We start from the raw sequence: 26,363 nt of genomic DNA on the forward strand, positions 1-26,363 counted from the left end.
AAAACTTTGATGGGTGATTGTTCTAAAACTACTTCCTAAAAAATAGTTATTTTAAGATATTAAGTTTTAACATCACGCCTTTTATTTATTTTTAATAAGTCCTTTTATTGTTTACTATTAATGCCAATTTTCTATTTTTTTAGTCATTTACATATTAATTTTTTTATTGAATTCACTGTTTTTTGATTTATATATCGGACACTACATATATCCAATAGAATCACAATATATATTTTTTTATAATAAATAAATCAATAACCCGCTAAGATTGTCATTTCTTTTTATTCCTAATGGTATTATTTTATAGAGATTTTATTATCAACTTTTGTTATGATCGATGTATATTTATCTTACATATTTTCATTTCAAAATTAAGTTTGATAATAAATTAGAGAATATCGGATGAAAAAGAAAATGTGCTATTTTTAAAATTAATAATTTAGTGTTTGTTTGAATGAATTTTTTATTTTTGGTTATCAAAAAATAAAATAAAAGACAAGTGTCATTAAAAATGTGTTTAAAGTTAAGTGCATGCAAGTCATATTTTTATTTTTAAAAGTCACGCAAAAAATGTTTGTGAAATTATATCATTTAAAAATGTTTGACCTTTTGATGATTTATCCACGAGATAAATTTGTTTGATTTTTTTGAAAAATATAAGAAAATAATAAGGTAAAAAAATAAAATTACTTTTATGTTATTTCAAACGTATATAAGTTATTTTAATTATTTTAAGTTTTTTTATATGAAAGTTTAAATAATTTAAGAATATTTATACTTTTGTTTATTTTAATCATATTTAATTTATTATTATTTTTTATAAAAACTAGAGAAAATAAAATTATTTCAATTAAAAAGTATTGTTTTTTTAATCGAAAAATTGCAATAAAATGCTTGAAATAGGTGTAGAATCCACGAGTACGTACGGCTCATGTCGATAGAATGACCATATTGGCCTTTCATTCATTCGCTTTTCTTAGTCCCACAGTTCCTCGTTTCACCGCCTCAGAGGGGCATACCCGACCTTTGGCCCCATTTTTTTTTCCCTTAAAGGTTTTAACTTAAAAACAATGTTTATTTTTTGATTTATCTCATTTAGGTTGGTATTTATTTAATTTCTTTAACTTCGCAATCGGCCCGACCTCCACTCTTCTCTCCGTTTCACGGCATGGATTGATTTTGAACTTGTTCACGATCTCTGCCTTCCAATCACTTTCTCTCTCTAGGCGTCTCTGTTTTGTCTATTTACCGGTTTCTCCCTAGGGTTTCGAATCCAACTGTTCTCCCTGTAATAGAGGGAGTAGGGTTTTGGCGACATCCACGCCGTAGAAGTCCAACCTTGGTGGTTCATCTGATCGTCAAAAGCGGTCTACTCTTTGATACATGGTGAGTGCTTGCGTTGTTTCAGAATTCATCGTCGATTTCGCTTTCCTGGGTTTTGAAGTATTCTTGATTGCTTATTTGCCTTTTTTGCTTTCTTGAAACCTAATTTACAAATTCAAGGTTTTTCTCTATAAATTTCGTTGTCTAGTTTTAATTGCCAATTCATGATGGTGCAGTATATATGTACGATTTTCTTTTATATGATGATTGATTTTATTTCTTTATTGTTAAGTTTTACTCTGTGAGGCACCGCGGCTCATATAAAATGCAATTTTCTTTTCTTTTCTCTCTCTTTTTAAAATTTTATTTTTTTATTATGAAGAATTGAACGAGTTTGCTTTGGCGAGCGCTATAAAAAAAAGCACTATGGGCTATTGAGAATTTTTCTGGGCTAGCAAATGTTGAATGCTTGTTGCAATGGACTTAAATGCCTCGCCGCTACCTGAAGAAGATGAAGAGACTTTTGAACGGCATATAGAAGAATACACTGCACCAGAAGAACATGTAGAGTCTGCAGTTGAAATTTCGCGCCGGGTACTTCTCTCAATCATGGCTTCATATGATTTTACAGATTTGTTATATAAATGTAATTGTTCTTATGGGTGTTGGCTTATGAATTTTGGACGAAGTTGCTCTGACTTGAATCTGGTGACGTAAGAAGGGAGTTTGGATGCTTCTATACAGAGTTTGAAATGAGCACACCAAAAGGCATACAGCCTTCTAAGTTGAGTAGTAGTAGATTTCATCCCCATGCAATTAACTTTGTTTGACAGTCATTTGGGAATGAGCCTAGGTTAGAACTTCATAGTGCAGGTGATGCAGGTGCATCCAAAGTACACACAGAGGCATAAAAACTACTTTTTGGGTTGGAATGTACTATTAGTTAGTTTGGAGTTCCAACCTTTCTTTAGCCTTATTGCTAGAACTTCCTATTTATTTTAGTCTTCTTGTTGTGTTTTTTTGGGTATTCTGGCATGTTCTTAAGGTCCTAGTTTATAATTGTTATTATATGTCTCTAGTGTGAAGGTTAAATTGCAAGGTTTCAAGAGCAGAATGTTCAGGATGGTCCTTGTATATGAGAGGAGTTGATCTTGATATAAATATTCTACTTCGATAAATAGAATGATGCTAAAAATTGTATCAGCCTCAGGTGTATTATGAAGTGTCACTCCTAGAATGTTAAATATAGTGGTAGGGAAAAAAAGCAATTCAATTGCGCTGAACACTAAAACTTCATTTTTTTATAGGTAAATAAAGAGCGTGCTATATAGAAAGAGTGCGGAAACAAGCGCACCAGTACACAGAATGTATACCTGAACACTAAAAATTCATAGTCTACACTTTATTAGAGATATCCGATTTTTTTTAGGATGCATGGGAACCTAGACCAGTTGGTTTGTGTTATTTCCTATGGCCTCTGATGAATCAGAGTAGTTGTCTCATTTTATATGTTTGTTTGTTAGTTATTCTCTCTCTCTTTACATGGTTTGAGTTCTAACCTGCAGTTAGTTTTGCTTTTTTCTTTTTTGATGTGGAAAAAGAACTTTCTGTTGGTCAAAGACTCTCATCTTGATTTTGATAATAGGTGCCTTATTTTTGGTAGCTAAATATATATATATATATATATATATATATATATATATATATATATTTATTTATTTCTTTTCTTTTAGGTTTTTTTGCTCCTACTAGGACTTGAACTTGGTACCACTCACAATCCTGCCCAACCCATTACCACTTAAGCCAAGCTTCAAGGGCATTTTGATAATGTGTTCCTGCTCATGTAACTAATGATTTTGTGGGTTTCTTGTCATAGGAGCGCGAAGAAAGACGTAGGCGGCTGAAAAGAGAACGCCCAGATGACAGATCGGTGAATGGGCCTTCTGTGCATGATCGACCGTTTCAAACAAGAAATCATAGACCACATGATAGAAATAAGCTCCCCCCTGGTAAATTTTTTGGTGATATTTGTGTAGATTGTTTGTTAATTTTCAAACTTTGCTTTCATTTCCGTGAAGCTTCATAATGTAACAGAGAGTTAAACTTATCCTGATATGTGTCATTATTGTGGTTCTGAGTGACTAATGAGTCATTAGATTTTGGCATGGTTGAGTAAAGTAGCAAAGAGAATGCTTGTGGTTTACAGGTATATGTTTTTTTTTTTTTTGATAGGTAGATAAAGGGCTTGCATTGATAAGTATATGTTTTCTTTTTATAGCATAGAAATACATAAGAGCTATTTGACTATAGCTTCAGCTGTTTGATCCAATATATTTATCTTGATAAGGACTCTGTGTATATATCTGATTAAAAGATAAGGACCCTGTGTATGTAGGAGTCTGAGGCTGATTAATTGGTGCTTATTGAAGTGATTACCAGGATAACTTTTTTAAAGCCACTTCATTATTTATTGCTGGTTTTTAGGAGATGTAGGGTTGACAATCCTTCCAACATACTATATGAAACTTCTTAAGTCGCATTCAAGTATGTTGTGCCAAAGGTGAGAGATGGAATTAGCAATTCATTATTGTGTTTTATGGTGACAGTGTACCATGCATAACATATAAAACATTAGATACTAATCCTTCTTTATTTCATTGCTTTCTCGGGAAGGGGTCACTCTGTTTTAGGGCCCTTGTATTTGTTTCTTTTTTCTTTTTTCTTTTTTAACCTTCTTAATGCGCTTTGTATCCTCTGTGTGCTATGGGTTTGCCGCCCTTTTTGTTAGTTGCCTATACATGCTTGTGCTCATACATACGCGCGCGCGCGCACACACACATATTTAATTTGCCTATAAAATGACAGTTGGCTAAGTTTCCATCATGGTGATAGTGAGGGTTTCCTATGTTGAGAAAATATTTTCCACATTGTGTTCTTTCTTCCTGTAGAAAAGGTATTGTTTATAATATCCTTTTGCTGTGAAGTTTGGCTTTGCTTAATTTCTTCCATTCTAGTTTTATTTTCGAAGGAAAATTAAACTGATCCAAAATACTGAAAATTCATACCTTTTTTTATTTTGATTATAATGACATGTTAATGCTCAATGATATAAAAAGATTTGGTCCCATTCATCTAAATGTGCCATGTGTTTTGTTTTTTGGCATTTTGTAACAATTTTGTTCTTGATGTTGTAGGTTGGTTGGATTGCCCTGCATTTGGTCAGGAAATCAATTTCATTATTCCTTCTAAGGTGCCTCTCGGTGAATCCTTCAATGACCTTGTCGCTCCTGGTAAAAGATACTCTTCTAGACAAGTGATTCATCAACAGAGAGTTCTAGGAAGAAAAGTAAGCACATAGTACTTAATGTGGTTATTTTTGCCCTTAATTTTTTGGCACTAAGAAATGCACTATTTTTGTAATAGGCCTAGATAATTCCCCTTATATAGGAAAGGAAGAGTAGCATATAGGGCATGCATGCAACATCTGTTAAAGACCTGGGAATGCTTATTTTATAAGATGTCTTCTTATTAAAAGTTAAATGAGCAAAAAGGAGCAAACTTGACATTAATGCATCCTATAGTTGTGAAATGCTCTATACAAGGCTAAAACAATTTTGTGAACAAGAGCTAATGGAAGCAATGATCTGAGGAGAATCCCTCGCTACTTTGCTCTTCATAATCCCTCTTGTTAGGTTCCATCCAAAGACGCAATTGACTGTAAATGACATGACTTATTTGTGTCTTGTTTTAAGTGTGAGTTTTGATAAAGATCAACATTGAGGCAGGAAAAATTGAATTGAACCCAAGGAGTTCAGAGGCTTTCAAGAAATGGAAAGTTCTCTCTTAAAGCATTCACCTCTTTACTAGCCTCAGGGATTTCAAAGGCTTTCCTAGCTAGAGTTATTTGGAATCTGTGGGTTCTGACGAGAAGTGATTTTTTTGCATGGAAGCATCTTGGGAAAGGATCCTGACATTAGACTGCTTGAAAAGAAGGGGGTTTCTTTAGTAAATTGATGTTTTATGTCCAAAAGGAAGGAGTCGTCCATCAACCACTTGCTTCTACATTGTGTTTGTTTGACTTGTGTGACAGTTGATTTTTTCATTATATAGGTTGCAGTGGGTGAGTTAGATTGATGTTTCTAAGTTGGAATGGGGTTTAAGTAAGAAAAAAACAGAAGAAAGCTTGGTTAGATGCCCCTCTGTGCCTTTGCTGAATATTTGGCATGAAAGAAATTGAAGGGCTTTTGAATATGTGGAAACCTCTTATCAATTGCTTAAATCCTCTTTTATGCTTTCCTTTTTGGACCATATTATGCATCATATGGAAGGAAACGCTATGTGTTTGTTTGATTTTAAGTAGATGTGGGCAGGTGGTGTTTTCCCCTTTGTTTGCCCTCCTTTATTTGTTCTCTTCGCTTGGTTCCCTTTGCATGTATGTTGGTGAGCTTTAGCCTTTTATCTATCTATAATATTTTTTTGTGTGCTTATTAAAAAAAAAAAAGACACCCCAATTGAACCCCAAAAGGGAAACAGAAGATATAGAAATCATGGAACAACTATAGAATGAATGAGGGGATGCTCCTCTTTCTTCAAATTACCCTGGATAAAAATTCTGGATGTGATTGTTTTTATGTGAGAGAACAGTGAACTAAGATGAAACACATTCAATTACTTTGTGTTTTTTTGTGTAAGTTGGGTCAATTGTTCTCCATGTGTGTGTGTGTTCATGTAGTTAAGTCCAAATTGTTGGGATTAAGCCTTTTTTGAGTTGTGTTGACAGTAGTAAGAGATAATTACCTGAAGGTGTCTATTTGATAAGCCAGAATCTGGGACTGGGTGATTCCTAGTATTGAAGGGTATTAAGAGGATTATTGGAAGGTAAAACGTTTGTGATTTTTTGTGCTAGTGGGAAGGAGATATAACTCGTTCAATATCACTTGAATAATACTGCCAATTTCGTTCTTCCTTTCTCTGCAAGCTTCCTATTTTGCATCTATCTTCATATTTATACTGTGTGTGAAGAGGTGGAGGGAGGAGTTGTCTCTTGATGGACTGAGTCAGCTAGTCCCTCATGCCCGTCTCATTGTTGCTTTAATATGCCTTTCAGTAATTGTACGTAATATCTACTGATAGATTTAGCAAATGCCATTTATTGCCCACAAGAATCTGATAAAAAAAAAAATTTATCGCCCACAAGAAACTTGAAGTCATTCAAGTGGGCTGTAGTGAAATCTCATTACATATGCAGACCAATTTTTCCAATTTCTCCTGTAGCTAATATCCACTTGCCTAATCATCGAGCCGCCCACCCACCGCTATTTTGCTCCATCTCTCTCTTCACTTCTACTTGTATGCTTATGACATTCTCTTTGCATTTATTAAACTTTCATCTTCAATAGGTCTTTGTCTCATGAATTCCATTTGAAATTAAAATTTGATCTTTGTGACTGACCAACTTGATCATGCTAATGCAATTGACTGTCATTTGAGAATTGCATTATTAATGGCCATGCCATCTCATAACTTTTCTTCCTCATCCATGGTATTTCTTTTTCCCTATAAATATTCCTATATACTGACTTATCCTCTTTGGAAAGATAAGCCACTTTAATCATTAGGGGGCTCTTCTTCTTCTTCTCCTTCATGACAGTAACACCTTTTTCTTTAATTTTCCAAATATTTGGCGGTATCCCCTTGTTGGAAAGATTAAACTTAACTTTGATGGTTGCTCACACTGTAACAGAGGGAAAAAGAGAGAGGAAATATGGTTTTTTGTTTTTTAGAAGAGTTTTTTTTTGGGGGGGGGGGGGGGAAGAGGGGTTTGTTTTTGGGATGCTCTACTCAGTTGCGGATAGAGATACTGGAGGCACAGTTGGAAATTTTGATTTGTTGTTAGGTATTTTTCTTCTCTTGTGGTTGGGCAGAGCAATTTGGAGGTTATAAATCATTTTGGCCATGCTTAGAAGATATGTAGCATGTAATGCTTTGGAAAGGTGATCTTTCTCTGATAACTAAGTAAAAATCCATATTATGAGCATAGTTTTAAAAGGCGCAAGGTGCATAGTTTTCCTAAAGCCTTGGTCCAGGGCACAACTTAAGGTGCAAACTTTAGTAAAGGGAGCTGCGTCCTAAGTCACATGTATAATTTTATATCATATAATAAATTTTTCTTAGGCACATTTATCATCAAATATTATCCAAAATTTCAGTATAAAGTTGAATTAGGATATTAATATTGGCATAGACACCTTGCATGAAATTGCCATCCTAGGAAAAAAAAAACATCCAATATCCTTAAGCATGAAGTTGGGGCAATGTGCAGCCCATAGTGACCAGAACAAATGTGGCTGCTTTTGTTCCAACAACCTCCCTATGTGACATTGTAGACAATGAGAATAAATTCGAATACGCTAGAGGATAAATAATTTAAGTTTTAAAAATTTAAATGAAAAATTCAATAGTAGTATTTCTTAGAATAAATTCAAATACAACTTGAGTATTTGAACTACATTTTCTTCACTAATTTGGTCCACTCATTTGTCAAGTAAGTCAAACATCCTATCTTCTGCCTTAATGATTGATGAAGCATCTCATCAATAAATTCCATAAATATGGTTCTTTTTGAACAATTAACCATAAAGTTTATTAAAATTTTCTCTTTTTTATGGGTCCATCCATCTGACATAATTGAACATACATTTTTTTTTTCATTCTACTATTTTTTTGATAGGTAAAAGCAATTGTATTAAAAAACGCTTATGGAAGGGCGCACGAAAGTATATACACTGTATACAAGACACCTAAGGGCAAAAAAGAAGAGGGATACACCAAAAAAAACCCTCACCTCACTTGCACCCTAGCTAATAAATAAAATCAAATAAAGACAAAGAGCTAAGGCCCGACCCCCCTACCACCACCACCAAAACCCACATTTCCTCCTTTCTATACTTCTTTACAATAACTTGTTTCCATGGAGATTCATTCTCAAAAGCGAATCTTTAACACCATTTTCTAAGAAGGGCCTTATTCATAGGAGTAAATTTTGTAATACTTGAGCTCCCATCCTTTTTAACCGAGCAAACTATCGACTAGTTTACTAAGCAAGGCCTACAATGGAGCTCTCCTCCCTCCAAATGAAGTCTCTTTGAATCTTCTTCAATCCTAGACTCACCTTACGAGAGATTAAAAATAAGGACATGTAATAGATTGAGGAGCTAGATAGAGTACTCTTTACCAAAGTCAGTCTCTTTCCTTTTGATAATTACTGCGTCTTCCATAAAGTAAGCCGTTTCTAAAATCTTTCCTCCATTATACCCATACTCGTAAAGATTTAAAGGAGGCACTCCCAAAGGGAGGCCTAAATAAGAAGAAGGGAGAAAACCCACTTTACACCCCAACACCCTAGCCAAATATTTTGCATAAGAAGCCTCCCTCACGGGGATCAACTCACTTTTATCCAAATTAATTTTCAAATTGGAAACCACCTCAAACCACATGAATGCCAAACTTAATTACTCCTACTACTCCTTGTTTGTCATAAAAAATCAAGTGTCATCCCCAAATAAAAGATTAGACATTGCCATAGTAGCCAAAAAACCTTCTAGAAAGCCCCTTTCCATTGCCCTCTTCAAAATACAGGAAAACGCCTTCATTGCTATAATGAAAAAGAAAGGGAAAGAAGGTCTACTAGTCTTAGGCCACTAGAACTTCTAGAAGAAACCTACTACAGTCTCATTAATCAAAACTAAAAAACGCAGAGATGCACCCCCCATCCACCTTATCTACTTAGCCCTAAAGCCCATTTTTTCCATGACTGTTATAAAAAAAACCCTAGTTCACTTGGTCATAGGCCTTTTTAATATCCATTTTACAAATAATCCCACTTTCTAAGCCTTTTAGCCTTGAGTCTATGGCCACGTTTACTATTAGGATTGCATCCAAAAATTGTCTGGTCTCAACAAAGTGTGTTGGGAATTTGAAATCACTTTCCCCACCACTCTTTTTAGTCTATTTGCCAAATCCTCCACATTAGCAACATCCCTCCTAATTGGAATTAATTGGCTTTGCTCTAGGTTTATGTTTAACCTTTGAGATAACATTAAACTACATGAGCGGCCAACATAAATGAGCAATTTGATTTTGCGAAGCATTACAAAAAACCAAATGGCACACCTCTACTCCTTCGCCATCCTTTCCACTTGCTATCAATCCCAACAACAAACCACTCTCCCTTGTGCTTCGAATCCCGACATAAGATTAAATGGTGTATTTCTATAGTAAAGTTTTTTTGTTCTAGTTAACAACACCCCATCTAACATTAAACAAGGGAACCCTTTTTTTCCCTATTTATTTGTGTTAAACTCTTATCTTTTGAAGAATAGATATAATTGGAATCTCTAGTTAACTTAATCAATCAACTTTCCAATATCAAACTTACAATTTACCCTGTTGGTATCGCTTTTCAGCATAGAGTCATTTGCCACATTTAGAATTTGTCTTCCCTCAAAAAAGGGCATTTTAGACCTTGAAAACTACTTTCCCTAACCCTTTTTTTAATTGTTTGCCAATACCTTAACGAGAAACTCATATAGACTACCCATCAGATGTATGGGCTTGAAGTGTTTAAAGTTTTTTTCACCCTCCTTTTCTGGAATTAACAAAATAATGTAGCATTGAAGGTTTTCTTCAAACTTACCTTAGTCATAAAACTCCTTGAAATAGATTTTGGATTCTGTTTTGATTGTCAATGAGAAAAGGTGTTCAAGGAAGGGGTAGTTTTCAAAATAGATTTTGAAAAGGGCCATGACCATGTGGATTGGGGTTTTTTGAACCATGTATTTGAGGGGAATGGGTTCAACACAAAATAGAGATCTTGAATGAGGGTTTTTTTATTTTTTTTTTATTTTTATCTTTAATAAGTTTTGCAATCCTAGTAAATGGAAATGCTAAAGGTTAGGTTAAGGTAATTAGAGGTTTAAGATAGGGAGACCCTCTTCCTCCTTTCCTTTTCACCATTGTAACAAACGCCTTAAGTTGAGTGATGATTAGAATAGAGGAGAGTGGTTTACTAAAGGGTCTCATAGTGTGTAGGGATAGGAGAGTAGTTTACAATTTGCGGATGACACCATATTCCTTTTTAAAACCTCTTTAGAAAATATACAAAACCTCAAGCTAATTCTTTTGGTTTTTGGGCAAATATTAGGGCTTAAGTTCAACTTAGAGAAGAAAACTCTCTTTAGTATCAATTTAAGCCAAGATATGATATCCAAGTTGGCCTTGATTCTTGATTGTAAAGTTTTAGAATGACTTTTATCCTATTTAGGTCTTCTTTTAGGAGAGAATCTGAAGGCAAACAGATTTGGGATCCAATGGCTGATATAATCTCGGGGAGATTGAATGGGTGGAAAAAAGTTTTGTTGTCATTGGGGGTGGGGGAGAGAATAAACCTAATCTAGTCTTGTTTACCTCACATCCCTACCTTTTTCTTATAGGATCTTAACATCAATAGGCTTTTAAGATTAAGAAATTGCAAAGAGATTTTCTTTGGTTAGGAATTTTTTTTTTTTTTGGGGGGGGGGGGGGGGGGGGGTGGGGGGTGTTAAAAAAGATAATCATATTAGTTGGGATATAGTGTGTAGGCCAAAGGAGTTTGAAGGTTTAGGGAATGGGAAGACTTCTTTGATAAATTGTGCTTTTCTAGGGAAGTGGATATGAAGGTTCCCCAAGGAAAATTATGACCTATGGCTTTTTCGAGCATTTATAGGACACACCTAAGGGATGAGATGCCAACATTCTTGTTAGATGGTCACATAGATATTCTTGGAAGACCATTGCACAAGTTCTCTAGGACTTATCCTCATACACTCACCTTGTGGTGGGTAACACACAGGGAATTTGTTTTTGGAAGACGTGTGGTAGGGTGATCAAGTTTTGCGTTCGCAATTTTCAAGTCTCTATAGACTTATCACAGTGAAATCTCACCATTTTAGTTGTTCTTGGTAACTCTTTTCCATTTTCTTGGAACCTGGACTTCTATCGCAATCTCAATGATATGGAAATTGAAAACCTCAAAAGACTTGTGTTTTCTCTTACTTCTGTGCAATTATCTCCTTCTGCTGTAGATTCAAGAACTTGGTCTATATCTTATTTAGGTTCATTCTCAGTAAAAAAAAATTTCTTGTTTCAAATCCTTTCCTGTTCTTTCCAGCCAATATATTATTATTATTATTATTATTTTTATGGAAATCAAAAGCCCTTGTAAAGGTTAAAGCCTTTGCTTGGTTAGTGGTGTATAAGAAGATAAATACCAATGACTTGTTACAATTGAGGAGATCCTACAAATCTCTTAGTCCTCATTGGTGCATATTATGCATGAGAAGTGGAAAATTGATTGACCATCTTTTTCTACATTACTCGTTGACATTGGGGCTTTGGCACAAGCTTTTTTGGCTAGCTAAGTTAGTATGGGTTCCGCCTTAGGCTATTTCTTTCATTTTTATGACGGCAAAGAAGGGAGGGTTCATCAATGGCTTTCAAGTTAGGGGAAGAGAAGGGGAGGGGGTGGAGATTTCCTATTTGTTGTTTACGGGCGACACCCTCATTTTTTTGTAATGCTAGGAAGGAAGTCCTTGAGTACTTGAGTTGGATTCTTATGTGGTTTGAGGCTATGTCAGGCCTAAAGATTAATTTGGAGAAAAGTGAGCTCATCCCCATTGGGGAAGTCTCAAACTTAGAGGATCTTGTTGAGGCTTTAGGGTGCAAGGAGGGTTCCCTCCCTTCTACCTATCTAAAACTTCCGTTGGGAGCTCCTTTCAAGTCCTTTAGGGTATGAGATGGGGTGGAAGAGAGATTTCGAATAAGATTAGTGTTGTGGAGAAGAGAGTATCTTTCAAAAGGTGGAAGGTTGACCCTGTTGAAGAGCACTTTGTCCAGTCTGCTGATTTACTTTGTCTGTTTTTGTCATTCCAAGGAGAGTAGCCGCTAGACTAGAGAAGATTCAAAGAGACTTTTTATGGGGAGGAGGTGCTTTAGAACAAAAGCCACACTTGGTGAGATGGGCTATTGTTCGGTTGGACAAACAACAAGAAGGCTTGGGTATCAGAGATTTAACCATCCTCAATGAGGCTCTCTTAGGCAAGTGGTCTTGGAGATTTGCAAGTGAAAGGGACCCTCTCTGGAAACGGGCGATTGTGGGCAAGTATGGGCAAGTTGAGGGGGGTTGGTGTTCTAAAGTTGTTAGGGAAGGACATGGTGTGGGGGTGTGGAAGGCTATCAGAGGCATATGGGAGATGTTCAAAACAAGAGTTGGGTTTAAAGTTGGGTTTGGAAACAGGGTGAAGTTCTGGAAGGACTAGTGGTGTGGGGATTCATCCTTGAGGGAGTCCTTTCCTAAGCTTTATTCCATAGCCTCCTCTAAAGATGCTTGGATGAGTGACCTTTGGGAGGATGGTGGTTGGAGTCTTAGGTTTACGAGACAACTGCATGATTGGGAGCTAGAGGAGGTGCAAGCCTTCTTAGGGAGATTGTTAGCACACCCCTTGTTTGTGGAGACCGATGATGCCATGGTATGGTTGCCTACGAAGGATAGTGCTTTCTTTGTTAAGTCCTTCTACTCCTTCTTGGCTGATAGGAGAGTGGAACTGTTCATTGTTTGGAATTCTTAGGAGTGCCCTCGAGAATTAGCTTCTTTGCTTGGGAAGCAACTTGGGCCAAGGTTTTGATTCTGGATCAACTTAAAAAGAGGGGTTGGAGGATTCCTAATAGATGTTACTTGTGTAAGGAAGAAGAAGAAACTAGTGACCATATTCTCATCCATTGTTCGAAAGCTCGTTTGTTGTGGTAGTTGATCTTTGCGCTTTTTGGCATTCAGTGGGTGTTGAGTTGTTCAGTTAGAGAGGTCCTTTTGAGTTGGCATGAGTCCTTTGTGGGTAAAAATAGGAAGAAGGCTTTGAAAACTGCTCCGTTATGTATGTTTTGGGCTTTATGGCAGGAGAGAAATAGGAGAACTTTTGACAACTTTGAAAACATGGATCAAACAATTAATTTTTTTTTTTTTTTGTATCTATTTTGGGATTGGGTTAGATTGTACATTGAGGGTGGATCTTTATCATTGTTAGACTTTGTGGATTGGGTAGGCTCACGATAGGGTGCAGTAGCAGGTTTTTGTGTCTTCATGCCTTTTGTCTTTTTTTTTTTTTCGTATATGATGTGTATACTTTCTTTTTTTTAATACAATTCTTATTTACCTATCAAAAGAAAAAAAAAATGTATAGGTTCCACCTAATAGTATTTGTGATATGATGGCTATTACATATAGAGGTTTGAGGAGCTCCATCAGAGGCAAGACCCTTTGGCAAATCACTTGCCTCACTTTACTTTGGATTATGTGGTAAGAGAGAAGTGTTAGGATCTTTGAGGAAAAGTGGAGAACGGAAGAAATGATGTGAGATATACTTAACTTTTATTCATCCTTGTGGGCCTTTTGTACTGTCATTTTTAGAGGTATTCTACTCAATGTTATTTAACTTAGTTGGCATTTGGCTTGTAATTCAAAGGGGGTGGATAACATCGAGAGATTTTAACATTGATAACCCCTAACTACAAAAGACCTCCTTTTCTGTCCTTGTAGTTGACTTGTACACCCCATTGACAACCTAAACAAAGTCATCCTCTTAACTCTTGAAATGACATAAAATAAAAAGCATGCCCACTTCCATACCAACAAGCTCTGGCACCCTATTATCTCAGAAAACTACTACTCCCCTAGCTTCCACCCTGGCTTCCACATATCCCTATTCTAAAAATCTTGTCACCCCTTAAGATTCTCACTATCTTCAGTGGCTTCTTCTGGATTTTCTCTCTCTTGTAAAAATAACAAGTTTATTTTCTATGATCTAATTAAAGATTTTATATCATTCCTCTTCCCTCTATCATTGGCTCCTCTAACATTACAAGATAGAATTCTTAACTTCATTAGCAAATTGTAGCCAACTCCTATCCTATCTTGCTAGTCTTACCTCCTCTTTTTGTAATCCACTAAGCACTCTAACTTCCTTAGCTATTTTTCACGTTTCAAAGAACAAATTTTCTTTGTTCTCTTCTCATTGACTTGACCCTTCAACCTCATTCTCGCCTTCATCTTTCTAACGAGAGCTATATTTTTTATTTGCTTCAAACGCTTATGTCGACATGCCTAAGAACTTGCCAAATGTAGCTAGATTGCTATTTGACCAACCTTCAAAGATCTTGAAAAGTAGCATCCTCTCTTTTTACTTCCACACCTATTGAATCGTCATTTGCCTTCTTACTGATTAAAAGTCCACTAGATTGCCATTCGCCAAAATCATCCTTAATAGGGTTTTATCTTTGCTCTGATATCCATCTCCAAAAACCTATGCCTCTATGCCCTTCCTTAGTTGCCCTCATCAACAAGCACACCCTCAAAGAAGGTAAAAGAAGAGGAAACCCTATGATAAGAGAAGAGGAAACCCTACCCCTTTTCATAGAGCATAGTGATTAACTTGGAAATCTAGAAACTTCCTCTAAGAGAGCCATGTCTATGCACAAACAGAGGATTAATGATGAAGAAGGTACCAACTTAGATGATGCCATCCTTAAATTGACGAATCCAACCATAGGATGGGAACCCTTTGCTTCTTGACCTAAGAGCCTACTCTTTGTGAAGATGACTTTGCACAAAATCAAGTCCCCCCAACCAAAAAAAAAAAAAAAACAAAGGAGCCTCTTAAATGGGTTAAGGGCATAAGGCCTGATCCACTCTGCTTCTCAAACCATCATTGAGAAAACTTTTAGATGATTGGGTCTAGCCTGATCTATATCTTACTTGGGCTACAAGACTTTTTTTTAAAAGTAAAATTGGGTACTCTTGTCTTGTCCTACTTTAGCAGCCTTCTCGCTCGCATTGTGGGCCACCTACAATTTCTCATGGTCCAACCCTCCAAGCTTGCTGTCAGTTGAGAGCTCACCACTACTTACCTTTCCGCTCTCTACTAGCCCACCTAATAGAAGCTTCTTAGAGCCATCCAACTTCTCCTCATCTTTGTCGTCCCATTTTTCCCAATGATTGACATGTCCACTATGCCATTCTTAGCTTTCAAATTCCCATCGCTCACTTTTTCTCTAGCATGTGAATTCATTCCAAACCTCCTGCCCCCTTAATCAGGCCCTTGGAATTACCTATGACAACCATTTGTATACATTGTGTGTACTTTGCTACACCATTTTCTTAGGTGCTATTAGCATATATGTTAATTATATATTTCAGTGAATTATTTTGATTTGTTATATTTTTACTTCCATTCAAGAGGAGGTGTCGGTATCTTGGATGTAAGTATGTAACTTGTACTTTTGTAGCTTTTAGGATTAGTTCTCTGTGTTATTTCATAAAACCAATTGACTAATTTATGGGAGTACTTTTAACAAAAAAAATTTCTATTTTGGAAAATTTTAATAAGAGGATTAAAGTTCCTTGCTCATTGTTGGAATGAAAATATTAATTTTGTTTACTAATTTTTCAGCTTGGTTTAGTAATCGATCTGACCAACACCACTCGTTACTATCCATCATCAGATTGGGAGAGAGAAGGTATTAAGCATATCAAGGTGAGTTGTGGATTACTTGACAAATATGTCCCAAATTATGCTTTACTAAGTATACTAATTGAATCATTTTGACTTCAATTTCTCTCTCTCTCTTTTATTTTTAAGATCGCATGCAAGGGGCGGGATTCTGTACCTGATAATGCAGCTGTAAACTCCTTTGTTTATGAAGTAAGTCTCTTCTAGACACATATATGATCATTCTAAAAGAAGTACCATAAAGGGTTTAATATATGATACTTATTCTATCACAGTAAAAACATCGTGTTTTTCTCTCATGTTGTTTGTATATTTTAACATTCAATGAGCTGTACTGGAGCAAGCATTTGATTTAAAGTTTGGGTGGCTTATAACGAATCAAAGATGCTTGTATGTTATGTTTGTATGGGTTTCCTTGCCCTGTCATTTTATCTCGGATGCTGAGTTATCTTTTCATTTGATCAGGCTACTTCTTGAGCTATTAAAGACAAGCATATCATTTTCTTATGCATTATTCACACCTTGAATATGCTATGCTAAAAAAAAAAAAAGTCGCTTATAATACTTCAAATATGTTTACTTATTTTCAGGTCTCTCAATTTCTTTCTCGTCAGAAACAAACAAAGAAGTATATTCTGGTACATTGTACCCATGGTCATAATCGCACAGGTTATATGATCGTTCATTATCTTATGCGGTCACAGTCAATGTCTGTCACTCAGGTCAGTTATGTGCTTATGTTAACATTGTTTGAACTGTCTCTTTATTGGCTACTTTGAGCAACTGTGTTTAGTTTGAAATTTTCTGCCTTGTCATGCAGGCAATAAAAATTTTTGCTGATGCACGTCCTCCAGGAATCTACAAACATGATTATATTGATGGACTGTATGCATTTTATCATGAAAGAAAGCCTGAATTGGTCATTTGTCCTCCAACTCCTGAGTGGAAGAGATCTTCAGATCTTGATCTCAATGGTGAAGCGATGCCTGATGATGATGATGATGGAGTCTCAGTGGCTCCTGGGCATGTATGTAATTCCTTGGACGTATAATTTTTAGTCCCTTGTTTCTGATGTGTGCAATATATATTCTTTTGGTTTGGCTGCTTGGAAAGTTTTCATTTGTTTGTTGTGGTGTAGAGATGCAAAGGGAAGTAATTGTTTCATATAAGACACTTGAATTTTGGTGCAAAACAATTTGAATTTGAAAGTAGCTAATGCCATTTCGCAGTTATCTTCTAAGTCATCTGCTGTGTCCACCAGTTTGTGCACAAATCTATGAGTAATGCTTTTGTCGCCTGGTTTCGTTAGCTATAATCTCTTATTACATAAGCCTTATCTTTTTCTGATTCCAACCCTGCTATCTGATTGTTAGTTACAGTTGGGTGGTTTTTTAACCTCTGCAAGAAATCACTTGTTTAATTCTTCTGCACTGAAAATCAGATTTGGCATCTGATATAACCATGAAACTCATACTCTAAGAAATTCCTGTGAGCTCTTTGACAATAATTCGTTTTAGTTCTTCCTTTGTTTCCTTTCCAAAGCCCTTTGATATTCAGATTTAGCCATTTTATTCTAATGGAAATTAGGCCACTGAAGATCCCCTTCCAGCTCTTCGATAGTTTTTTTTCTTTTATTAAAAGCAGATGAATCATCCCATTGTTTTCCACTATGGCAGAATGAGGGCAATAAGTTATCCTTTCTTAAAACAAAATCTGACAAGACTTTGGTCAGATATTTTTGAAAGATTGCTTTCCTTCTTTGTTCAATTTAGCCACTCATAGTCATAACAGCACTTGAGTGGATGACTGTTGGGAGGTAGAAAGGCCCAGAGGGTGCTGGATACCTGGTTTTCTGAGAGGCTTCTTTAATTGGGAGTTAAGAGGGGTTGGAGTCATGCCTGGAATTATTACAAGTAGAGACATCAGAAGTGATGTGAGAGACAAGCTATTGTAAGAAAGAGCCTTCAAAGAAGGGGGTGTTCTCTGTGAAATGCCACTATAAGGTGCTGGTTACAGATAAGATAATCTCTTTTCCTGCCAAAGAGAAATGGAGAACCAAAGTTCCTTCCAGGACAGGTCTCTTTTATTTGCAAGGCAACACATGAAAAAAATTCTAATAGGGGATGAAGAAGTAAAGCATGGTTGGGTCATTGTTAACAGGTGTTGTCCATGCAAATGTATGGAGGAATCTGCCAACCACAATCTGGTACCTTGCAAGTGGACTACCAGCTTAGGGAGTTTAATTTTTGCATTGTTTGTTTTCTTTTGGGTTGTCCCCTGTTCGGTGAAAGATTTGCTGTTTCAATGGCACAATGGTTCTTTGGCAAGAAGATGCAAAGAAATTTTGAGAGCAGCTTCCATTTGATCATGTTGGATAATTTGGAAGGAAATGAACAGAACTTTTAAGGGTGTGGGGCAATAATTGCTGGTGGCTAAAAGAGCTTCACTTTGAGAGCTTATTGTTTTGGGCTTGTGTCATGGAGTAAACTAACATGTCTTTGCATAATTTTAGATAGCCTAGGCCTATGTTAGCCTGTGTCCTCACTCTACATCCTGTTTTTTTTTTTTTTTTGGGGTTTTGATGGTCCTTGTGTATTCTTTGTATACCCCACATAAAAAAAAAAGGGTTTTTGTTGATAGTGATGCAAAAAATGGGTTTTGGGGAGAAATGGGCTGGTTGGATTAGGTGGTGCATCTCCACTGCTTCTTTTTCAGTTTTGATTAACGGATCGCCTTTGAGTTTTTTCCAAAGCTCTAGGGGGTTAAGGCAAGGGGGTCCCTTATCCCCTTACTTATTTGTTTTAGGGATGGAGGCCTTAAGTTGCCTCATTAACAGAGCAATTAGGGAGGGTTTCCTTACCGGTTGCAGGATAAGGGGAAGGGGTGGCAGTGGGATCCAAGTGTCTCATCTGTCGTTTGCTGATGACACGTTGGTCTTTTGTAAGGATTCCCAAGAGCAAATGGCTTTTCTAAGTTGGCTGTTAATGTGGTTTGAAGCCATCTTTGGTCTGAGCATCAATTTGAATAAGAGTGAAATTCTGCCAGTGGGAAGAGTAGAGAACGTTGAGGTTTTGGCTTCTGAACTGGGCTGCAAAGTGGGATCTCTTCCTTCCACTTATTTGGGGCTCCCTTTGGGTGCTCCTCATAAGTTGGTGGCAGTGTGGGATGGCGTGGAAGAGAGGATGCGGTAGAGACTTGCCTTGTGGAAGAGGTAGTTCATCTCCAAGGGAGGGAGAATCACTCTCATTCGGATCACTTTGGTTAGCATGCCTATCCATCTCATGTCCTTGTTGCGTATGCTAAGAGTTGTTAGATTGAGGCTTGAGAAAATCCAAAGGGATTTCCTTTGGGGTGTGGGAGCGTTGGAGAAGAGGCCTCATCTTGTAAAGTGGGCTGTTGTTTGTTCTCATAAAAAGAAGGGCGGTTTGGGGATTAGAAATCTTTCTATTCTCAATAGGGCCCTTTTGTGCAAATGGAGTTGGCGCTTTGCGGTTGAAAGGGAGTCCTTTTGGAAGCTTATTATTAGTAGGAAGTTTGGGGAAGAAGGTGGAGGGTGGAATTCCCGTGAGGTTAGGGAGGGCTATGGGGTGGGGTTTTGGAAGGAAATTAGAAAGGAAGGTTCTCTATTGCTTAAAAATGTTTCCTTCGCTGTGGGGGATGGTAGAAGGGTGAGATTTTGGAAGGACATTGTTGCGGGAATATTCCCCTTTGTGAGGCTTTTCCATCTTTGTTTGCCTTAGTGGTCTCTCAAGATGCGTGGGTAGTGGATTGTTGGGATTCTGTGGAGGATGTGGAGGGTTGGATTCCCTGTTTCTCTAGATCTTTTAATGATTGGGAGGCGGTGGAGAGGCTCCTTTCGTCCCTTCAAGGAAAGATGCTAGTTGCTAGTTTGGAGGATAGAGTGTTGTGGAAAGCATTGAAGAATGGGATTTTTTCTGTAAAATCCCTTTACAATACTCTTGAATCTAGTTGTGCAGTCCTGTTTCCGTGGAACATCATTTGGAGCCCTTGTGTGCCTACAAAGGTGGTTTTTTTTTGCTTGGGAAGCTTCTTGGGGGAAGGTTCTAACCCAAGATCAACTCAAGAGGAGGGGTTGGATTTTAGCAAACGGGTGCTTCTTGTGTTGTGTTGAAGAGGAGATGATAAATCACATCCTTGTTCACTGCCCCATGGCAAGGGTTTTGTGGGATCTTGTGTTCTCTTTGTTTGGTGTTAATTGGGTCCTCCCGTTTACAGTTAGAGACACTCTCTCAAGATGGTCCGCTTCCTTTGTGGACAAGAAGCGTGGAAAGACTTGGCGGGCAGCTCCTCTCTGTTTATTTTGGACGGTTTGGAAGGAAAGAAACATGATAGTTTTTGATAATGAGGTTTTGTCGATTCAAAGAATGAAAAATTCTTTTGTTTGTAATCTCTTTTCTTGGGCTAAGTCTTGTTTAGATGGAGGACCCCGTTCTTTAATTAACTTTGTTGATTGGTTGGTTCTAGTTGAGGGCTGGTGAGTGTTTGCCTTTTTGTTTTTTGTCTTTTGGTTTCTCGTGTATACTCCCTGTATGCTTCGGGTTGCCTTTTAAGCTCCCTTTTTCTAATAAAGCTTCTATGGGTTTATCTATCAAAAAAAAAAAAAAGGCACAAAATTAATAATTATAAAAAAAATGCTTTTGAAGCAAATGCAAAGGCTTGTGCTCATGGAGGTAAAAAATTTCCCACTAAAGTATATATTTATGAGGCCCCTGGTTTGGCTACATAATCTTTGATTTGATTGAGCGAGCAAGAAATCCAAGCGAAAGGACACCCTAAAACTTTGACAATGTTCAATATTTTGATGCAACTGCTAATGATAATTAGAGATAAGTTGGTCATTGCCTTTTTGGTTAATTTCCAGCACACATAATTGGTTATGGTTATGGTTATGGTTTTAATTATTTTTAGAGTTAAGAACCTTTCTATCCAAATTCGCATTCATCCAAACACACTAAGGTAGGTTAATAGTGTTTATTTTGGTTATAGAACCAAAAAAGAAAGATAAAATTTCGAATGTACAGCATTATATGAGGAATTTGTTCTTATTGTATAGGCACAGAATCAGGAGCCTGATGCTAAGTTTGCTTAAATGGCTTGTACTATTTGATAAAAACTTAAAAGCTGCAGAATGATGAATCTGATGCCTAGTTTGTCTGAATACTTGGTAATGATATGTCATTTCATAGTCTTGTTCTTGACTAATGGCACTGTCATAGTTTAGATAATGATTTGCCTTGTGGAGAATGTCATATTTTTTTATAAATTGGTGGTAATCAAGATCTCTGACAGTATGCTTGAGATTTACGTTAACAAATTCAAAATACTCTCATCTGTGGCTTCAATTGAATTTTCTGCAAGAAAATGTTTAAAATGGTAAGTTCTATTTTGCTTTTGGTTCTAATTCACCTCCATTATTTCAGGAAAAGCATGAGGTAGATGTAGTAATGACAAATGACGACAAAATAGGAGATGACATACCTCCTGAGCAGCAGAAGGCACTGCAGCAGTTCTGTTATCAATCACTTAAGTTGCCTGTAGGGGGGGTAGGCATTTGAAAATTTTCCCCTTCCATTTTTTATATCTGCAGCTTGTTTTTCTGAAGATATCCTATATTGAGAGAATGGATCTTTGATTATCTATTAAGTTCATATGTACAATCATTTTGCCCAACTTGATTTGAAACTGCTATTACATGTTTGCTATTAATTTTTTCTTCTTGCTTAATTAGATTACATTTTTCTTACTTTGACAGTTCCTCCAATCTATCAAGACATTTCTAATGTTGTTTTTGATAAGCCTATCAGAGAGAAACAAATATTTTTTTTAGTAAGCACATTCTATTCCAAAAATAGCCAAGTAGATGTTTTATATCATGTAGTATGCTGTTCTGTCATTATATGTCAACAGTTCACAATCATTTTGCCCAACTTGATTTGAAACTGCTATCACATGTATGCTATTAATTTTTTCTTCCTGATTAATTAGATTACATTAGTCTTACTTTGATAGTTCCTCCCATCTATCAAGACATTTCTAACATTGTTTTTGATAAACCTATCAGAGAGAAGCAAATATTTTTTTTCGTAAACACATTCTATTCCAAAAATGGCCAGGTAGATGTTTTATATCATGTACTATGCTGTTCTGTTATTATATGTCAACAGTCTTTACTTTGACATTCACCTTGATCCTGTTTGAAATGGGAAGAATGCCCAATTTTTTAATGGTATTTGGAATACTTTATGTTGTGCGAAAGTCCTAGCTTGTCGAAGACCAATTGCAGTTTTTTATGCTTTCTGAGATAAGAATGCTGTGAAATTCAATGCTTATTTGTTGTGCTTGGCATGCCCTTCGTATCTATCTTTATTTGACATTAGTGTTGTTATTACTGTTCTTGGTTTTCAGCATAGAGGACCCTCGCAATTCCCCGGGTCACACCCAGTTTCACTTAACAGGGATAATCTACAACTTGGCAACATATTTGTTGACAATAATTATCTACATAGAGTGCTTTTTGTTCTATTTATTCATTAAATGTTAAAAGTGTGACCTTGTATTATTCAACCACATTTAAGTTCATAGATTGAGTAGAAGTTCTCTTTGTTTAATTAGGCTTGACATGAGCTCGTCTTATTGTAAGTGAAAGTGCAACAATAAATTTAATAATTCTTTTCCTGCTTTTTGTGGCATGGAGTCATTTGATCTAGATGAACTGAGCAATAGGGAACCCTGGTGGATTGCCTCATATCTTTATTCAACCCTCTTCTTGATTTTACTTTGATAGACTATAATTGCATTTCATTTTTGTGGCTTGCAGGGATAATCTACAACTGTTAAGACAACGCTATTATTATGCCACATGGAAAGCTGATGGAACTCGATATATGATGCTAATAACTGTGGATGGGTGCTATTTAATTGATAGGACTTTTACATTTCGGAGGGTCCAGATGAGGTTTCCCTGCAAAATTACAAATGATGTATGCATGCAAGTATTCTACATTCAGCAAGATTTCTGGTTTTGGCGCCTCATGCGTAGATCTAATTACATATTTGACATGCATTCTGACATTAGTATTTTTGCTTGCAAGGGTTTTGTCGAAAAGACTCATCATTTTACATTGCTTGATGGGGAGATGATAATCGATACCATGCCAGATTCACAGAAGCAGGAGAGGAGATACCTCATCTATGATCTGATGGCAATTAACCAAGTGTCAGTCATAGAGGTTAGATATTCAACTCTGTGATAAGATGGCATCACACAATTTCATTTTTTTCTGGTGCCTAAGTCTCCTATTCATTTTATGACAGCACCAGTAGGATCTTGGCTTACCTTTCTATAGGACCCTATGTAGAAACAGAGACAAGGATTCTCTATATTTACAAGTGGTTCTGTAGTTTGAGACCACTTGTCTCACTTAGAGGTGATTGCTGTGCCCCTCATTATTGAACATTGCTGTGTGCCCTAACGGGTGCATGTGCGTAACAATAATGTTGCTTGAATCCCTGTGTGTGTGCGTGCGTGCGTGCGTGCGTGGATAGGCTAAAATATTTCTTCACTCTTTTTTTTATAGGTAAAGAAAAAGATCTATTAAAAAGAGGCATGCCAAAAGTGTGACTAAAGGTATACAATACCTATACATCCATTGCCAAAACAGCCAAAAGAGGAAAAGAAAACATCCAAACAGATGGCGCTAAAACAACCTCAATAAGAACCCAACTAATCAATAAAACTAACTAAAGTTAAGAGTATAATCATCTATAAAACAACTTTATCTTTGACCAGAGGGAGTAAACAAAATAATATTTTAGTCTCTGGATCAAAAGCATGTCATCATCAAAGGTCATTCTATTCCTCGCCTTCCATACCGTCTAGAATATATGTAAAGGAGCTGCTCTCCAAATCTTCTTGAGCTTTTTGTCCAAAAACCTTGCCAACTGAGAAGAGTCTCTCTGGTTGAAGAAGGAAGCACCCAAGACATCTTGACCAAAGAAAAGAACATTTTAGACAAAACCCTTGTTTTAACACGATGAATAATAAGGTGGTCTATAGTCTCTTCATTCTCATGGCACATAAAATATCTATTTGCTAGGGCCCACTCTCTTTTTTGAACTAGATCCAAGGTTAAAGCTTTACCCCATGTTACCTCCCAAGCAAAGAAGCTAATCTTAGGCTGCACCTGTGAGTTCCAAATGCTTCTTGTGGGGAAAGAAGAGGAGTCGCCCAGCTTTAAGGCGTTGTAGAGAGATTTGACAAAAAACTTGTCACTCTTTGTTTCAGTCCAAGGCACCATGCCTTCCACATCTCCACAAACTCCTTCCCATGCAACCACTCCAAAAAGCTCTCCACCACATCCACCTCCCAATTATTAAAGGGTTTAGAAAAGCCAGGATTCCATCCCCCCCTCCCCTCAGCCGAGGAGTCCCAGATATCCTCCACCCATGCCTCCTTAGAGTCGGGCAAAAGCAAACAAGGACAGGAAGGGCACACACAAAGGACAATCCCTACACCACTGTTGCAAACCAACCCATCTATTCACCCTCAGCTTCAGCTTCAAATTTGAGTAAAACCAAGCAATTAAGGCTTATTAAATGGTTTCCTCCAATTGGAGAACACAACACTTAATTTGATGGATTCAGGTTGAATAGGTATTCCAATTCAACAAGTGCTATATTAAAAGGTGTCACTGGTTACTTGTCGTTATTTTTTGACTGAAGCTACTAGAGTTTGAGCCATCTTTAGAGCTTTGGGCATTTTCATAATATGTAGAACCAACCATCTGATAAGGTATGGTGAAAATTTCTTTATGCTTTGAACAATTTCATTGTCTTGTTGCTCCCATCTCTCAATATAATAAATCATTGTCAGATGTTCAAGGAACAGCTCTAATCATCACAGAATCATCAAATGTGATTCATTCCAAGTGTGCTTGATTCTTTGTTGCTTATTTCTTTCAGCAATGTCATAACATGTATTATTCATTTTTTTCCCCAAATTCTGACCATAAATTTGATAATTAAAAACTGGTGCAGCGGCCCTTCTATGAAAGGTGGAAGATGCTAGAAAAAGAAGTGATCGAGCCTCGGAATTATGAACGCCAGAATGTTTACCAAAGTAGGAATCCTTATTACAGATATGACTTGGAACCATTCAGGGTATGAAGTGAGCTAAAGACCACTTACTACAACTGATTCAATTTCCTGTCTTTTCTTTTTCCTTTTTTATTATTTTCTGGGATTTGCTTTTGATTTGTTTAATAAGTTTTATCAGGTGAGAAGGAAGGATTTTTGGTTGCTGTCTACTGTTACCAAGCTTCTAAAGGAATTCATTCCAAGACTTTCACATGATGCAGATGGTCTTATTTTTCAGGTGCTCAAGGATCAGAAACAGTAAATGCACTGAAATTTGATAAATTTTCTCAAGACAATGGATTCAATAGGGGTCTCTTCTTGTCTACAATCTTATTCATATCATGTTAATTACTATTGAGGTTATAAAGCATAGTCCGTGTTTCTCTGGCAATGACTTGCTGAATTCTAAGTAGCTTGTTGGTGATAATTAATTTATAACCTTCGTCTCATTCTGATGTAATATTCTAGTCATTCCTATCAACACTTCTTACTCTGATAATTCAGTGTATGATTAAAGACATGTTACACTTTAGCTGACTTATTGGTTTATTATTAAGTTGTATAGCAGCTCACTGATAGTCTTTATTTGCTAGGGTTGGGATGATCCTTATATTCCCCGTACACATGAAGGCCTCTTAAAGTGGAAATACGCTAACATGAACTCAGTCGACTTTCTATTTAAGGTTTTAATCCCAACTTTAATACTCAATTTTAGATTTTGCATTTTGTAATGGATTTTATATCATTCTATGTTGATTATGAATTTTCACTAACCCTGGACACCTGAGAGTGATGCTACTTGTGTTGACAGATGAGTGCTGATAATCATCCACAGCTTTTTCTGAATGAACGAGGGAAAGAGAAACTGATGGAAGGGAACCGGGTTTCATTTAAAGGTTAATTTAGATTTCTTCAATTCCTTGGGTTGATATCTTTCTTTGCTTGTTGACAATATAATCTGCATTGATGCACTCCTGCATTATGAATTTGAACACTTGGAACTCTATAGGCACATTCAAGCACACTTGTGGCATGACTTTAAGAGATTGGTTCCATATTTAAGGACATGATCCTTTTCTTAGAGAAAAAACTATGGTGACTATAATGAGGCTTCTAGATGAGTCATATATCTTATTGTTATTTGATGTCTTGAAGTGTTCTAATAAGCCTAGATGAAATTTTTTAGGGTTATTTGGGTAGATAGGACAAAATAATCATCAAATTGTAAGAATGACCTCCCTCCATAGTTTTAATGAAAGATGCCCCATTTTTTACCCTTTACCCTTT

At 36.6% G+C, this 26,363-nt stretch overlaps 1 protein-coding gene across 5 annotated transcripts in view; it reads left to right on the top strand.

The window, feature by feature from the left end:
- Positions 1 to 1,108: 1,108 nt before the first annotated feature.
- LOC117920000 (mRNA-capping enzyme) overlaps positions 1,109 to 26,363 on the top strand; it is a 29,377-nt gene continuing 4,122 nt past the window's right edge. The window contains exons 1-16 of one of the 5 annotated variants that reach the window (XM_034837338.1): positions 1,110 to 1,386; positions 1,706 to 1,917; positions 3,200 to 3,332; positions 4,518 to 4,669; positions 15,861 to 15,944; positions 16,050 to 16,112; positions 16,511 to 16,642; positions 16,741 to 16,947; positions 21,362 to 21,484; positions 22,347 to 22,396; positions 22,759 to 22,921; positions 23,033 to 23,170; positions 24,978 to 25,100; positions 25,216 to 25,334; positions 25,670 to 25,759; positions 25,888 to 25,945. In XM_034837338.1, the coding sequence (XP_034693229.1) occupies positions 1,789 to 1,917; positions 3,200 to 3,332; positions 4,518 to 4,669; positions 15,861 to 15,944; positions 16,050 to 16,112; positions 16,511 to 16,642; positions 16,741 to 16,947; positions 21,362 to 21,484; positions 22,347 to 22,396; positions 22,759 to 22,921; positions 23,033 to 23,170; positions 24,978 to 25,100; positions 25,216 to 25,334; positions 25,670 to 25,715 (1,662 nt within the window). In that variant the 5' untranslated portion in view covers positions 1,110 to 1,386; positions 1,706 to 1,788 and the 3' untranslated portion in view covers positions 25,716 to 25,759; positions 25,888 to 25,945. Of the gene's footprint in view, positions 1,387 to 1,705; positions 1,918 to 3,199; positions 3,333 to 4,517; positions 4,670 to 15,860; positions 15,945 to 16,049; positions 16,113 to 16,510; positions 16,643 to 16,740; positions 16,948 to 21,361; positions 21,485 to 22,346; positions 22,397 to 22,758; positions 22,922 to 23,032; positions 23,171 to 24,977; positions 25,101 to 25,215; positions 25,387 to 25,669; positions 25,760 to 25,887; positions 25,973 to 26,363 lie in introns of those variants that run through there. The other 4 variants (XM_034837339.1, XM_034837336.1, XM_034837340.1 and 1 more) reach the window with 4 other exon arrangements.

Source organism: Vitis riparia, chromosome 8 (assembly GCF_004353265.1).
Source record: "Vitis riparia cultivar Riparia Gloire de Montpellier isolate 1030 chromosome 8, EGFV_Vit.rip_1.0, whole genome shotgun sequence".
NCBI lineage: Eukaryota > Viridiplantae > Streptophyta > Magnoliopsida > Vitales > Vitaceae > Vitis > Vitis riparia.